The sequence below is a fragment of the Glycine max genome, chromosome 11 (assembly GCF_000004515.6).
Source record: "Glycine max cultivar Williams 82 chromosome 11, Glycine_max_v4.0, whole genome shotgun sequence".
Classification (NCBI taxonomy): Eukaryota; Viridiplantae; Streptophyta; class Magnoliopsida; order Fabales; family Fabaceae; genus Glycine; species Glycine max.
The window spans coordinates 17,442,254-17,459,654 of NC_038247.2; the positions used below are offsets into that span (position 1 = coordinate 17,442,254).

The following is a 17,401-nucleotide window of genomic DNA, read 5'->3' on the forward strand; positions in this document are numbered from 1 at the left end:
CTGATATTTTATTTTATTTTCTACTTTTAGATTTTAAATATGGGGTATTTGGAGTTGGAAGCTAAGGACCAAGAGCATGATTTTCAGTTTCGAAATTGTGTTTGAGGCAAAAATAATTTTTTAAACCAATTATGATCATTATTTTTGTGTTTATTTTACTTTTATCATTAGATTTGCATTAAAACACATGTTATAATATTTCTAACTACAAACCAAACATGTATTAATTTTTTTAGATATTATGATTCATTTAATTATATTAGAAACGAATAAAAAAATTATTTGTTTTTCATTATTTTTATACAATATTTAAAAATAAAATAAAACAATATGATATCTTCATAACACCAATGAAAACACAAACTACACAAAACATATGCTTCTCTCAAATGAATTAAACTTTCAGCCTGCAGCGGTTTGAAAGAGAAGAAGAAGAAAAAAAATCATGATTATAGATTTGAATATAACTAAACCTTATTTTAAGTAAAAAAAAAAATGACACATTATAATTTTAAGAAGATGCAAAATAAATGAATATTTTTGGAGGAATGAAATCCAAAATTTGCCCATTTCACAAGAACAAAAAACCTTCATCCTAAAAAAAATAATGAAAAAACTATTTTAGCCTTGTTTTTATTTAAATAAAAAGAATCAAAGATATTCTATTTCAAAATCCTAATTTTTTGTTAATATCATAATACTATATAACACAATATTTGTATATAATAAAAATCTAAAATTAAATTAAATAATGTCATTACTTTTCTACTATTTTATTTATCGACCAATTTTAATTGTTAGTTTTTATTATTGGGAGACATTCGATCCCTCAATCTCCAATTATTTATTTAACCACAAAGTCAACTTTATAATTTATAATTTTCTAACATATTAGTTACAAAATATAAATATAATTTTGACTCACAATTATTCTGTTTTTTATTGTCCGGATTGACTCAAAATTATTCAAGTAAATCTAAAATCTGTTTATTTAAATTTCAAGTTTTTATTTAATGTTTTTTAATTAAAAAACTATTTTAAGCTTTTGCATATAACAAAACATATTCATTTTGAGACTTTAAAAAGTTTATATTCTGTAAAAAATGTTTCTCAACTGCTATACACATATAATAAACAAGGGGAGAAGGGCCACTTCCTGAACACCTATCTCCAATACACTGTGTTTAGCAGGTTCATGATTAACAAGAATAATATAATTAGTGTATCCACACACATTAAGTTAATGCACCGTTAAATTCAATAAAACAATACATGTTAGTTATATAACATTAAGTGCATTGATCAACTACGTTAATTTAATTTAACCAATGATATTGAGTATGAATCATGGATATGTAACAAAAAAACAATGCATGTTTGTATTTTTAGAAGAGTCACAAAGATTGTAATATAAAATTGATTTTAATTTTTAAAAAAATTATGAACACTTCATTTTCTATATTTCTCTTTGAAACTTAAACAATGAAGGTATGTTTCATTTCACTGTTTTCTATTTTAAATTTGAATAAAATATATGAGTGAAGCATAAAATATATTTAAATGTTTTTTATTTTAAAAAATAAGAAACATAAGTCTCATATTTAGAAATATTAAAAGCAAGGAAAAAAATTATCGTCGTTTTTACTTTGGACCCATAATGATGGTCTTAATGGTGAAGTTTGGAAAATTTGTACAAGGTTTTAGGTTTAATTTTTGTTGTTGTTATTTATTATATATAAAAAAGTAAACCTTCATTATAATTATAGATTTTTTGTCTTTATTAGTTTTTTTTCACATGTATTTTTTTAGGTAATTATGTTTGAAATATTAGTGAATATTAAATGTAATAAGTATTTATCTTACTAAAAATTAAATCTTCAATGCATTATATTATGACATTAAGAGAGATCAATCTCTTTTATCAAACCCAAATCTCATTAATTTCCCTACAATTATATGTGGCACGACACTACATGAAAACCCTGTCTCTATAATTAATATTATCAAACCTTGTTATTATTATGATGTGACTATGACTAACACTTAAGACTCCAAAACTTTAGTAACCGTCGAATAAGTAAAAGTATCACAAACAGAATCAAATGTCCTTCGTTTGTGTCACCTCTAATCCTTTGTGGCATTGAGTACTCTACCAAGCACCAAGTTCATAAGTGTATGTATCCAAAAAATAAAATACAGGAAATCACAATAAATATATTTTTAAATGTTTACTTTTTTAAAATATAAATAAAACCAAGTAGCCTTACATTTTTCCTAATAACCTACTTAATTACTTTCATCCAATCTCTTAGAATATGTTTGTATACACGTTACCAAAATAATATTTTGTAAGAAGCAAAAAATTATTGTTTTTGGTTGAACGTTGGTTTGAGGATCCTGGAACGAAAAAACAAACATGCCATTATACATGAAGTTTAAAAGAAATTATTATTACATGGTGTGATTGGGAGAATTTATTTAGAGGTTATTTAGATTTGTCTTGAAACATAAATAGTACTTATGTAAGTATTTGATAGAATTTATGAAAATACGCGTTATAAAATAGTACTAACTTACAACTTACATGGAATTTGTTTAACTACATTTGTCTTTCAATTGTAAAAACATATTTTTTTAAGGAATTGTGAAAACATCTTATATCTTATATACAACTACAAGTGTTTATACTTTATATGATAAACACTTATTCTATAAATACTTATTTTAATTATTTGTTCAAACACATCATTGGTGATTTATTGTATAGAATTAGTATTTTTTACGAAATAAATAAATGATTAAAACTATTAATGACAAGAAAGATGTTTCGAACTTTAAAGCATGTTCATTGTACTTAACCAATCAACACTTTCTGTCAACATATATCTCATATATTTCTTAACTATTACCTGGAAGGATAAGGGATTAGTTAATTTAAGTTTTTATCCTTATTGCATTGCAAATGACGGTCAAATTTGGAACTTTGGAGTCAATTCAATCAACATATTTATGCATCAAAGGTATGTTTACTCGTTACTTGGAAAGGAAACGGAGCAATATAAACTATAAAGTTATTCAGAGATAATGGAAATGGCAGTGTGGAGATTCTTCAGGTAAGGTAAGGACAAATTCATATTACAAAATATGAGGGACCATACTTCCACTTCCATGAATAACAATAAAATAATGCACCCTACAGTTTTCCAAGTTTTTTTCTTTTTTTAAACATGAAAGAACCCTTCCATCAACGTTTCTCGAAACTTTGAAGACTTTAAGTCGAGTATAATTCCGAACACAAATTTATTATTCATGGTTAATTATCGGATAAATAATTATTTTTATCTTTAAAAATATACAATACTGACAAATCTATTATTGAAAAATAAGAAATAAAATTTAATTCTTAAAAGTATAAAAAATGAAATAAATTCATTTTACTATTAATTTTCATTCATTAAAATTAGTAAACTTATTATTTACGTGATATGCAGTGATGTAATACCATGAAATTTATATTCACATAGATTATAAGAACTAAAATTAATGATAAATGTCCCTAATTAATAATTTATTGATATTTTTTGTCTTGAATTATACAACTTATTAACAAATATATTCATAAAATATATAAACCTTATTAGTTGACATTAGTAACAAGATACATGCACCAACAACATATTAGACTTACAACATATTAGACTTAGAAGTTTCTAATTTTTATATTTCAAATATTTATTATAATATGTTATGATTATAATTTTATTTATAACGTCAGTTTATCATACAAGAATCAAGACTTAAGAGAAAACAAGATAGGGGTAGGTTCTCAACTAAAAATAATTTATCAAATATTAAATGGATTATCCACTCAGTTAGTGACCACCTATATAATTTCTCTAACATCTATTATAATTATATAGGTGGTCACTAATGAAAGGAGAAACTATAAAAATATTGTGGTTCTAGTTGTTATATCTCTCATGTTTCTTTTCTTTTACTTGTTAATGATCTATTTAAGATTTGACAAATTGATTTTTTATTTGAGAAATTATTTTTATCTTGTCTTCTTTTGAATCTTGATTTCTCTATGATAAGTTGACACTATAAATATAATTATAATATATTATAATAAATATTTGTAATAACAAAATCAGAAACTTCTAAGTCTAATGTGATGTTGGTGCATCTATCTTGTGACTGATTCAGCTAATTAGGTTTTATATATTTTGTGAATATATTTGTTAGTAAGTTATTTTATATTTTTCATGAATATATTTGTCAGTAAATTATATAATGAAAAGATAAAAATGTTAATAAGTTGCTAAATTAAGAACATATTTATCAATAACTTTAATTTCAATGTCCATGTATCAATTTTATGAGATTTTTGTTTCTGCATGTCATGTATGCAAGTTTTCAAACCTTAACGGAAAAAAATTAGCCATGAGACAAATTTGTATCACTTTTTATATTTTGGGGATTAAATTTTATTTTTTCTTCTTTTAAAAACTAATGTTAGTGTTTCACACTTTTAGGAACCAAAATAATTATTTAATTTTAGTTTTGTCTTTATTTTTTAAATGAAGTTGGCACTAATAATCTTCCGGCGCGGATCACACCATCGGCGCACGTTAGTCATGAATGGCGAGATTTTTAAATAAGAAAAAAAAGAATTGATTGAATATCCACCAATAAAAGTAGGTGTGTATGCATTATTATATACAAAAAGGAAATAGAAAAATAGTTTATGACGTGTCATTTCTATGTTGTGACCGCTTTTGGCATGCGCGAAAAGTAGTGTCACGTGCTTCCCATAAATTCAATACTCAGATACACAGCATATTGATAATTTGATATAGGTATCGTAGATTAACACTAGTTATTATTTGTTGTTTCCTCATTATACTCAATAATTAATCCAACTTTTTCTATTATTGCATCGCAAGCAACAACGATATAACATTAAATTTCTGCCTTTTAACACACCAGGTCGAAATTAATCTTTTGGATTATGATTTTATATTTGGGTAGTTTCATTAAACATTTGTTGCTGTGAGTATGATCTTGTGATGCTGATCTACCTCAGAACTGCGTGCAGCTGCAAAAATAATCAAAATATACACGGTCTGTTCAGGCATACACCTGACCAATTTCTTATTAATTTTTGTTTTTGTCTTTTATTAGAATTGTATAATTATTTTATAAAAATGAGGTATGCAGCTAGCTTAATCAATCTTATGTTTAAGTATTAGGTATACAGTTAGATTAAATATATAGAAAGAGAATTTTTGTCATCCATCTCATTGGACTCGACTGATACACCATTGTATTTACTAGTGGATACTTAAGGTTGATACCATAAAAGATTATAAATAAAGATAAAGACTTATTTACACAACAAACTTAATGCATATTTGAATTAATTTACTTTAAAATGTATTTATTATATTTTTTAGAGGATTTAAAATATATAAGATTAATCGGTTATTGAAGTAAGGCCCTCTACTTAACACAAGTTGGTCTTGCTGTTATGTTATGTACCGAAATCTAAATCATGTTCATCAAATTAAAAAGTCAAACCCTCTATTTTAATAAACAAAAACACAAGAATTAAAAGTGTCCTAAAGTTAAAATCATCTCACAATCCTGTCCTGTGCATATATATGTACAAGGCAATTCGGTGGTGGTGAATGAATTGACACCATATAAAAAACACTTTATATTACAAACACAAAAGAACAAATATGGACGCTAAAGAGCCTTTGAAAATGTACAAAATGACAGAAAGAGACAGAGAAAATTTTGACATATCTATCTACATAGTTAAAAAAAATACAAAAATAAAAAATATATAGTCAAGATCTTTGTTCGGATATGATAAGAAGGGAGGAGAACTTGGATTGAACATCCACCGAAGTTTAAAAAAAGAGAGGATTTTTTTAAATATGCTACATGTAACTTTACCTTAAATTATACTATTAGTCATGAAAATTTGTTGATTTGAGTAATATTAAATTCGATCTTTTTAAATAAAATATCAAGTTTAAGTTTTATGAATAAAAAAATATGATTATAAAAAGAAAATTCTCATTAAAAATGGTAAATAGATTTTTTAGTAAAAATTAATTATCGATAAAATCAATAGATATTATGCACCAATAACATATATCAAGAAAAAAGAAAATCCATTGCAAGCATGCCAAGGGCAAAAATCCATGTGGAGAATAGGAATTAAGAGAGAAAAAAAAAGGTAAAAGAGAAAAATTGACTTCCAACATGGGAAAAAAGTCCCTTCATGCTTCCATGGTGTTGTCGGCATTATTTGGGTGCAATGCAATCAGTTCATATTTTTCCTTTGGTGTGTGAAAGTGAAAAAGAATCGTTAATATATGGACAACACTTTGTGCCTCATGATGTGCATTTCTCATGCCCTCACACCACTATTCAACTACTACACCAAATTCAATTATATATATCAGTAGTGCTCAAATCCATTTTGTTCTCCAACTACAATACCCATTTAATCACCAACATATCAATTGATCACGTCTTTTCCATAGCTTTGGAACAACTTTGGGCGTGCAATGATGACCATTTTTTTCGTGTTTCTAATTTTAATTTTTGAAGATCAATAATTCATTCCGAGGCTAGACTCAAACCATAGTTTTCTAGAATATATGTGGCAGAGTAAACAAGTTTAGAGTGATTATTTTAGAAAAATAAAAAATACAACCATTCTTAATTTGGATGGTTTTTTTTTTCTGAACACGTATTTTAAACTTCCACTTCATCACAATTAATCATTAAACTTTCATTATTGTTACAATGAGTCTTTTGTTCACTAGGAGTTTAGAAATTAACTAAGTAATTTAACACCAAATCAGTAGTGTGGTCTATTTTAACGATAATAAGATATTAATGATTAAGGTAATTATATGTTTTTCTCTCTCTCATAATCTTATTTAATGACTATATTTCATAGATAATGAGATGAATAGAGGAAAATAATTGTCACATAATTACTTTAATTTAAGTAATATTAATTGAAGAAGTCTTTCACCGTAAGCATAAATTCATTTGAAAATCAAATTTATTATTTATTAATAAACATTGAAAAGAAAAGAAAACTATATTACAGATCAGGACATTTGGAACATATGACTGACTTATTTGCTAAGCACAGAAGGGGTGAGATACAAGACATGGTTGGAAATAAGTTTGATTTGTTGTTTTGTCAACTTAGAGAAGAACAAGCACAGTTAGGGTGACATAAGAATGGGTATATAATTTTTTTATTTTCCCTAAATATATAGTACAATCAATGGTGTATGATGAGATTTAACAAAGTCAAATGGGAATATTTTTCTTTTCTAAACTTTACAATGATGGGATTAACATCCTTCCACTTTGTCCCCCTCTCCTTCTGTGATTGTTCCATCTTTTGTGTTTTCTTTATGATTTTAATTGGTGCTTCTCTCTTTCTTTCTTCTAATTCCCAATGGGTGGAGGGTTCCCATCTCATTTTGCTTTTCTCGTAGGAAAGGAATATAATATAACGCCAGTGCCTCAAACACCCCCCCCTTTTGGGCCCCATTCTAGGTCCAATCATGTGGGCCCACCCTGTCTGGGCCGGCTCCATACACACCCTCATTGAATTTTTTTTCTTCCTTTTTTTTTTTTATAAAAAAATATTGGTTTGTTGCGTAAATCAATAGAATGCTGAGGTGGCCTTGCTTTGAGGGGTTGGTGTCGTTGAAGTGGAGACTTGGTCCCACACAAGTCAGCCACTTTGACACACAGTGAATCTCTCACTGACCTTTGCTTGAGTGGCACACTTATTATTGTCATTATCGTACCCTCTCTCTCTTATTGTTTTCTCACATCATTTCACCCTCCCATGCTCTGTTCCTTTTACCATAAAGCTTTAACCCACATTTGGATAAAGATGCCATTGCAGGGTCTTGGTGGTTAAGGGTGTTGCCTAAGCAAAACTATGTACTTGGTTTCAATCCATACACACCCCTACCCGATTTTATCCCCACTCCCCCATATCTACAACAACACTCCTAGACGTGGCATCTTCTTATTTGTAGGATAAATTATTGTATGCTCTGAAAATACTGTATATATTTTATGATTCTAGTCTATCTTCATGTAATATCTTAAGAACTAGACATTGGTCAATGACCTAATAGGTTAATAACAATTTACTAGAATAAATTCTGATAATACCATTTTAGAAACTATTTTTACCATATCACTAATCAACACAAGGTTTCCAATATAATATGCAGTAAAAAAATTCAATTTAAAAAGGAAATTAATAAAATTTGGTTACAAGGAGAGATGTACTAGAATTATAGAGACATGATATCATATATGAAATCATACAATAATTTTTCAACTCCAAGACAAGCAAACTAAAATGATATTTGTATAACTATCAGATTTGTGCCCCTAACCTGCCATAAAGAGCAGTATAATTAGGCCAAGGTTAAAGGGACCCATTAGTCACTTCAAGAGAATGTGATCACTGATCACCAATGCTTGGCAAGAAATTAAAAACCTCAATATATACTGCTGCAGCACCACCAGAGATCGCTGTAAGGGGATTGTCTTATCCTTTTATCTTTTTTGCACTCTTCCTATTTGAAAACTTGTTGGTGGTATACTCCAATGTGGCATCTTATTGAATTTCCTGTTCTTACGTACGTAGTAATGTCCCATCAATAAAAGGTTACCATTCAAGGTCCAAACAAACTGGCATGAATTAAATTTCAAGAATCGTATCTGTGATATATGAGATGACCATAGGACTATGCGAGGGAACCGTGGACAGTTTAACCTATATATACACATACACTTTGTCCTTATCTGTTATATATGATGGAGTGTCAAAGATTTTATATACTATGTAATCCTTTCTTAATACTCCTCTACTATGTCCTGCTTTAGTGAGTGATTCACATTTTTTTTCATAAAGTAAGACATAAATGTTGGCTCCATCATATGCAAGTATAATAATAATCTCTTTCTACTAGTGAAGTAGTGATCACTCCCCCATCATTTTCTATGAACTTGTTAAATATGCAAAGTGGGATAACGTCGTATAAGCCACTTAACAACCTTAACTTCTTTGTCCTAATGGAAACCAATCAAATTGGAGATAGAAAGAAAATTCCCCTGATGCATCAAAATTCTAAAGCCAGCTACTATATTTTTGATGGGCATCATTCTTGTATGCCAATTAAGAACGAAGCTAGTAGCAAAAAAAGTGAGAGAAAAAAAAATAGAAATAACTTGTGAACAAGGTTGGTTACTTAAATGTTGTGTTGCTTATATGCAACCAATGAATTGGTTTTGACGCGTCTGCATCAAGTTTTGATCCCTATTGGCTTTAGATTCTTATTCTTCTCGGCCTCAGGTACCCCACTCAAGAGAGTCAAAAGATAAGAAGGTAAAGTACTATCTATGAGGAATAAATTAATTAGTTCTAATTTGGTAGATAAGAACTAAACAATGGAATATCATGAATAATAATAAGTACTAGTATGTGATTTAACAATCAATATAATGTCACATGATTATAAATAATCTTGTTCTTTAAAGTGCTTATAAAAAAAAGTATTTATAAAAAAAATCAATTCAATATTGTAAGAATTAGTCATTGACCATAGGTTAACCGATACTCTGATTTTAAAAAAATAATTAACAAATTTCACACAGATAAAAATAAAACAAGGTTCCAAGGCAATAAATGAATGAGAATAGGCCAGTTATACGTTTTGGGAATCTCTGAACTCAATAATGGCACACACTTGCAGTTTCTGATAGTAATGTTTTTAGAAAAGAGGACCCTGGCACATAATAATCATGATCAGCTTAAAATTCTGTTCAATTCAAACAAGCATTAAACAAACACCAACTACCACCCCATGAGTCCTTCTGCACTTCCATTTAAGGCTGGGACACAGAAGAAAAAAAAAGGTTACAGATGATTAGTGTAAGGTTCTGCTTGTTTTGTTATGGAAGTTTGAGTTAACACCCTTTTTTGTCACCAATATTATGATCAGATTGTTGCATTATTATTATTATTATTATTATTTACAAAGTGAAATTTGATTTCTTGTTGAATAGTAGTTCATCAGGGCTACACAGGAAGGTCTTGTAAATCAACCACAGGGGGGTGAAAATGACTTGACGGGTTAGGATGGCATTTCATGTGGTTAATTTAATGTGATTTCACATTTGAACCACTCTTAAAGAGTGCGTGTTTCAACTCACTGAGAACAACGTGGCAAAGATACATCAGAAAAGAAAATGTGGCAATGAAATTTCCATTCTCTCGACAAAAGGTAGGGTGGATCAGTGCCAGGAAGGTCTATGGTACTATACTAACATCCGTGATCTTCCATCTTTACCTAAATAATCTTGGGGTTTTCTCCTCCTCCAATATGAACAATAATAAGAGATTAATTTTGATGCCTATAGAGTATAGAATTATACTATAAATTAATTAAAATTATTTTATATATAATTTTAGAGGAATTATTACAATAATAATTTAAACATATACTTAAAAATAGAGTAAATAAAAATAAGAAGATTTTTTTATGAAGGAATATGGTATTTAATGTTATTAATATAACCTTCCCATAATTTTTAATAAAAATGTTATTTATTAATTCATTAATAAATATAATTCAGACATTTATAATAATAATAAATTAAATTATATTAGTGTAACTTAAACCAATTATTATATTATTTAATAATTTTAAATTGGATATTTTTTTCCAGACATCATTATCATATTGAAACCTTGTTTCGCATAAATCATATTTATAATATTTTATATTAATCCAGAAACAATAATATTATATTTATATACATCAAAATTGACATAATATATATTTTAAATATATTAAAATATAAATAATATGATTACTTTCTTGTTGATATTGTTTAACTTTCACAAAATATACATAAACGCTCAAAGTAAATATATTTATAATTCAACGGTTAAATTGGTAGATTTCAAATTTTATATAAAATTATTATTAATATGATAATTCATGTAAATACATAATATAATTTGATTGTTTCCTAATAAAAATAATAAATTTATTTCATCCTAAAAAAACCTATCTCAAAGGCTCAAATTGGATTGGACTACCGATCATCGGTTGAAATTCATTTTCGTTTTATTACTTAAATTATACTTTTTAATTTCATTTTAAAAATGCAAAAACAGTAAATCTAGATAATATAATCATATACTCAAGATTAAAAAAGAAATGAATAAAATATACTTTTTATTTTAAAAAATTGCTAACAACAAATTCTCTAACACTATTCTATTTTTGTTTAAATTCATGAGAAACTAAAATTATAAATGAGACTCATTTAATAAGTATAACCACAAAGTTTGATAATTCTCAATAGACTTGAAGTAACAATAGATAGATGTTGTATTAAAAAATGTGTTGGTAACAATTTTTTTTTTTAATCTTAGGCCATTCATTTGCTAATCTATTTTCATTTCTTATAATAACTACGTATTCTTGTTTTTAGCACAACTCCGTACTTGTTGCATAAAATTTTCTGTACAGGTACACTTTCAATTCAATAGTTCGACATAAATTTATTATTACATTTATGATTTCTCTGATTTAACATCAACCCATCGAAAAACACTTGACAACTTCAGATGAAAAAGTTGGAAAAGTTACTGAACTTAAGAAGATCTGATTATGCTCAGATAGGTCCATTGATATATCAAGCACAGTGACCTAAGATGCATATAGATGACCTGAGTCTAATGTATTTCATCACTGAGACTTATGGCAATAAATGAGGCTTCTTTGTAAACGAACTAACAAGCAAGGGGGGTAGTGTCCACCTTTTCATTTCAACAGAACAGACTGATCTCAAATGATGCCCAAAAGAAACACAGAAAGCCCCAATTGCCTTGCTGGAATAAGATTGATGGTTGATGAATATGTATAATACGATAATATATATGACTAACATTCATAAAAATTAAAAAGGGCAAATTATATGGTAAGCCGCTCTTGAATTTCACAGATATTTGGACTGCAGATGCTATAACCGGCACCAACAGTCGCATTTTCACAGGACAAAAGGAAGGGATGACATTACATCACTCATTATAACATGAGAAGCAAACTCCACATCATCATAAAATCATGACCACATTCTCATGGATTCAGACCTCTACTCCAATGAAACATCAGATTTTCAGCTGCTCCAAGCTCTGCACTGTCTCAGGTTCAGGTGGAATGTTCTCAGTCTTGGTCTCTGTCTCGGGAGTTTTAGTTGGCAGTTTGTCTTCCAAGCTAGGGGCACTAATGGTTGGTGAGTCGTCTTTAGGGACGGCGACAGGTTCGTCTTTTGGGATGGGAACAGGTTCATCTTTTCGGACTGGTGGAGGTGGAGCAGCAAATACCGGAACAGCTTGCCGAATAGTGACCGGAGGAGCAACTCGTACATGAGGAGCTCGTAGTACTTGATGGGACACTGCAGCTGCTGCTGGCGGTGGTGGTGGGGAGAATACAGGTATTGCAGTCCTTATCGTCACTGGAGGTGCCATCCCCTGACAAGGCCTCATTTGTCTAATGGGAACATAAGGTGCTGCTCCGGCTGCAGGGAACTTAGGGCGACGGATTCCTCGGCTATCTGGTGTAGCTGGAAGTTGTGGCATCACAGAATTGTCGCTGGAAGCTGGTGCCGGAGATGCTGCTACTAGATGCCTGCTTCGATGAGCTCCCTTTTGGCAAATTAAAGGAAGAATCTTTGATGTGGTGGCAGGTGGAGGCTGAGGACTGGTTGGCCTGGGATTTTGAATCTGAAACTTCTTTGGAAATGGAACTGGAGCATTTGAATTTGACATTGAAATCTTTTCCTTCAGTCTGTAGTTCAGCAAGGCCCGTGCTATAGTGATCTGTTCTAGTTCGTCATTGTTCTCGGGTTCAGTTGAAGACCTTGCAGTTTCTTTTGCCACTGCCAAGTAAATGTACTATTGTTTATTCATAGTTCATCATTTCTATGTATCTCAAGACCATAGTTGTTAATGTAGGATAATAGCACACAGCAACCAGCCCAAAAACTAAAAAATGACCAGTATACTTAAAAATTATGGATACAGGATAAATAAAATTTGCAATACGCATATAAACACTCAAAAATACCAAAACTAGACATATATGATTAATTCCTATGAGTTATAGTCTACACACAATCACACTCAACCTAAGGCACAATATAGTCATCATCAAATGCAGCAAAACTGAAGGAAAGTGGGCATGGGTGGAACTAGAACAATGGCTGGGGATAACAATTGTCTAACAAGTTTGGGTGCTGCTGATCTGTCCATGTACTCATATGAAAAAAAATAGTCAATTGGCTAACAAGTATAATCAGATAGAAATGAAATATTGTATCTAGAAAAGTTTGTGGTTAGCAAAAGTGACAGAGCAAAGACCTAATAACATAGACTGGACTGCCCCCCAAAAGGGAAGGTTTGGCCGAAAATGCTTGAGCTTCTGGAATATAGTTGGAAAAAGAATTGGAAGACAACTAAGGTGTGACAGGTCAAGCATTTTTCTATAGATTTTGTGCGTGTTTGGTTCAGCTTAATTTGGTAAACTAATCACTTATTCTTGTCAACTTCAAGAGAGAACTTTTGGAAAATAAACAATTATTTCCCCAGATTTAAGCTGAACCAAACATGCTAGAAAGGATTCTAACCATAAAACAGAAATTACGTCCCTAGAGTTTCCAGTGCTATAGGTACATTTCTGTGTCCAAAAGGCTGTAATATCAACTACAAATTGCTCAAAACATAAGCAAAAAGTCAGACAGATAGATAATAATTTAAAGCAGCCACGGGACAGCACACCCTGCATTCGCCACAATAGCAGTGTGATTTGCTGCTATCATGTAGTTCAATTAAAACTTGCTTGGACAAAATGGAGACAAAGAAAGGTAGCTTTGAGAGGCGTATATGCAGGTAAAATCATCTGGCACATAAGTCTTTTAAAGAAAAGTCACACGGGACAAGGATAGATAATTGTATTGAAGATGGTCTTGGCCTTTACCACGGAATGTTTGGTAGAACACGCAAGTGCACTGCCTCAGCAGTCCCATACCATGAAAAATTCAGTGTAGCCCACTTGCCACATTCCTTGCAAGAATTAGAGGAACAGGGCTGTACCGGGATTTACCACTGTTCCCTTTTGTGGTATTTTGAAGCCCATATTCATACAACAAATTAATGTAAAGTTCCATATCATTTCACATGAAAGAAAAACATTCAGACAAAAAAAGCTAGCTAGCCACTCACATTGCTTTAGAGAAGACCAAGCTGCCATAGCTGCATTTTTCTCCGCTTGTTTCTTATTCTTGGCAGGTTCACCAGTAAACATGATTCCAGCTAACTCTACTGTGCCAGTAAAAACAGGTAAATGTCCTAACCCTGACCTGAATGTAAAATACTGGGGCAACGGCGCCCCTACCCTCTGTGCAATTTCCTGCAAGAGGTTCTTGTACACTCCCGTTTCATCCTAAAAATTTGTATACAGTAAGCACATAAACCTCAAATCGCCAAATTACACAATTACCACATACCAAGAAATGCTATTAGATAAACACCTTCACATACAGAGTCAACAAAGACTTTAAGCATATATTTCCAGATAAAATGCTTCTAAATGTGCATGAAATATTCAAACAGAGGAAAGAAGAGAGTAAGTGTTCTAGGTGAATCAAACAATTTATGTTTACAAAAAAGTGCAGTGTCAGCCACGAATATTCACAACAGAGGAGCGAAAAGTTGAAGCACTTTTTAAAGAAACAAATCTCACGATCTCATTCACAGCACGGAATCAGTTTCTAAGAAAGAACAATTACTCAAATTAGCTTAAAAAAATTTGCACAAATAATAATCCCAAATTCAAAACCAAAACCCTTCCACTACAAACAGCATTGCACATTAAACGAAGGAAACGGCAAGGGGTACTTCGGTAATTCCACATGAAAAAAGTAGTGATAGAGAGACAGAGAGAGAAACTCACGAGGATCCTGGCGGCGAGGGAGTGAGAGGGAGCACGATTGGAGAGGGAATTGAGAGCGACCTCGGCGGCGGAGTGCTCCGCCTGACGGAGCGTTGAACAGTAGTGAGGACTCTCGAAGATCTCGCCGTTAAAGTTCACGGTGGCCTTGAAGCGCGGCGCGTGATCGGGACCTTCCCGAATGCACGTGTACGAAGGCAGGTTGAAGCAGCTCCGCTGTGCCAGCTCCTGCAGCTGGTTCTTATACATTTTCCCCACTCTCGCACTGTCTCTCTCTCTAACTCTCAAAACCACACTTTCTTTCTCTCTCTAGAAAAGTGACCGGCCCCACCCTGATCCGCCGCAAAATCTCACCGGAGAATCACCTCCGGCCAAATCAAACCTCTCTCTCTCAAATTTAGGGTTCTCACCTTCGCAAATGAGAGCAAAAAAAAACAACAAACGAAAACAGAAAACACGCGTGCAGTTACAGCACCGGCACGGAGAACAGAGAAGAGAGAGAAAGTTAAGAAGAAGAACAAGAAGGTGGAAAAGAAAGAACGAACGAAAGATAGGACTTACAACAACAAGTACATTTATTATTTTGTGATTATTATAATAAATTAAATTGCAGTAATAATAATAGTATTATTATTATTATTATTTTTGAAAATTGAGAAGGGTTATTTATTGTTATGGTGCTGGGAGTCAACTCAAAAACGCTTGGCTTGCATGGGATGTGATCTTTCCCTGAATTTTCTAATGGTGTTGCTCAGAGATGCTAATTTCGCTTTTTTATCACCTTAATTTTATTTTTCCTGAAAAAAAAAATCTTCTTAACCAAAAGTTATGAAACTATTTAAAAAGTTCAAAATATCAAAATAAATTTTATTTCTTCCAATAAAAATTTTGTTCATATATACTATCAAGTTATAGAATCAAATTTCTATTAGTATATTTTTAAAAAATTCAATTATTCATCAACTTAATGAATGGTTGTTCCTCGTACCTGCAACTTATTAACTATTTTGATATTTAAAAGTATGATTAACTTTATTTTATTTTTTTGGAGGGGTTTTGGTGTTCAATGAGATGCAATAATGCATGGTTTGAGGGCGAGAGACAATTAATGAAACGCGCAATTGAATTGAATTGAAATGCGTTTTAGCTTTTATTTTTTATTTTTTAGTGCGAGACAGAGAGCAAAATACTGGCCAGTATTTAACTGCAAGCACTCATCAATAAATAAAGTTCTGCAATTCCAGTTGTTTAATTTTAGTCTTATCGATAAGTTTTGACTGGTATTGTATTTATATATTTTTATTTATTTCATTATATGTTTACCCATTTTTTATAGTAGTACTTCCGTTTTTTTGTGTACTGTACTATTTTTTAAGATTTTTTTATTCATTTGTTATTTTAAATTCTACAATAATTTAATCACTATTTCTACATTATATTCTCATAAAAAATATTAAATAATAAACAAAAAAATTAAAATGTATTGAAAATTATAAATATTTTCTATTTCAAATTACATTGATCTTGCGATTTTGTCCATAAAAAAACACTTCCGTAGTTCCATTGATCATAAGCCACTATGGGCTTAGTTCCCAAATAATGTAGGGTTTTTTTTTTTTTTCTGTTTGCCGAAAAAAAGTACTTAATAAATGTGTTGTGATTTTAAATGATAAATAAAAAAATATTATAAATATCAATATTAATTATTTTCTTAATAATTAAAAATATTTGATAGCATGTATTTAATATTTTCACACCATATACTTATAAGTGTAAAACAACCATCTGTTGTAATTAAAAAAACAAGAAAACCATTTGTTTATTAGAACTAGTTTAGTGCGTATTTAATCCAGGAAAAAAAAGAGTAATTATTGTATAATTAAGATACCAAAATGTTACTAGTAATCTTTTATGATTTTTTTTATTAATTTATGGATCTATATGTTTTTTTTAAGGAATATTGATCAATATTCTTAGGACACCCTTTAACAAGTTCTATTTTATCTTTTCAAAAAGGTTTTAATTTTTCCTGTAGTTATGATTATGAGAATTTAATCTTTCTCGCAAGAAGTCTACAACCTCAATTAATATTTTAATTTACATTTATTAGTATTTCTTTTTTGTGAATACATTTATTAGTAAGTTAGTACTACAGTAGTAAGAGTATTATATTTTAACTATTAGTGCCGAGAAAGAAAGAAAGAAAAATATTAGTGCCCCAACCTGTTGCCGTAATTCTAGTTTTTCTTTAAGTATGATGTTTGTAGTCTTGTAGCATTGATCAGTACTAATAATTATATTTTTTGAAT

At 30.2% G+C, this 17,401-nt stretch overlaps 1 protein-coding gene across 1 annotated transcript; it reads right to left on the reverse strand.

Annotated features, from left to right (window-relative positions):
* Positions 1-11,987: 11,987 nt before the first annotated feature.
* DRB2B (dsRNA-binding protein Drb2b) lies at positions 11,988-15,637 on the reverse strand. The gene is made up of 3 exons (NM_001358362.1): positions 15,096-15,637; positions 14,366-14,585; positions 11,988-13,023 (listed from the first exon to the last, which is right to left on the reverse strand). The coding sequence occupies exons 1-3, from the start codon at positions 15,339-15,341 to the stop codon at positions 12,254-12,256; spliced, it is 1,236 nt and encodes a 411-aa protein (NP_001345291.1). The 5' UTR covers positions 15,342-15,637; the 3' UTR covers positions 11,988-12,253.
* Between the last annotated feature and the right edge of the window lie 1,764 nt (positions 15,638-17,401).

What these genes read in the sequence shown, in the direction of transcription:
- DRB2B (NM_001358362.1), bottom strand. Translation starts at nt 15,341, where the DNA reads ATGTATAAGAACCAGCTGCAGGAGCTGGCACAGCGGAGCTGCTTCAAC. An exon ending in CCCTCGCCGCCAGGATCCTC is followed by an intron (nt 14,586 to 15,095) that starts GTGAGTTTCTCT and finishes ACAAATTTTTAG; the next exon opens with GATGAAACGGGAGTGTACAA. An exon ending in TTGGTCTTCTCTAAAGCAAT is followed by an intron (nt 13,024 to 14,365) that starts GTGAGTGGCTAG and finishes TTTACTTGGCAG; the next exon opens with TGGCAAAAGAAACTGCAAGG.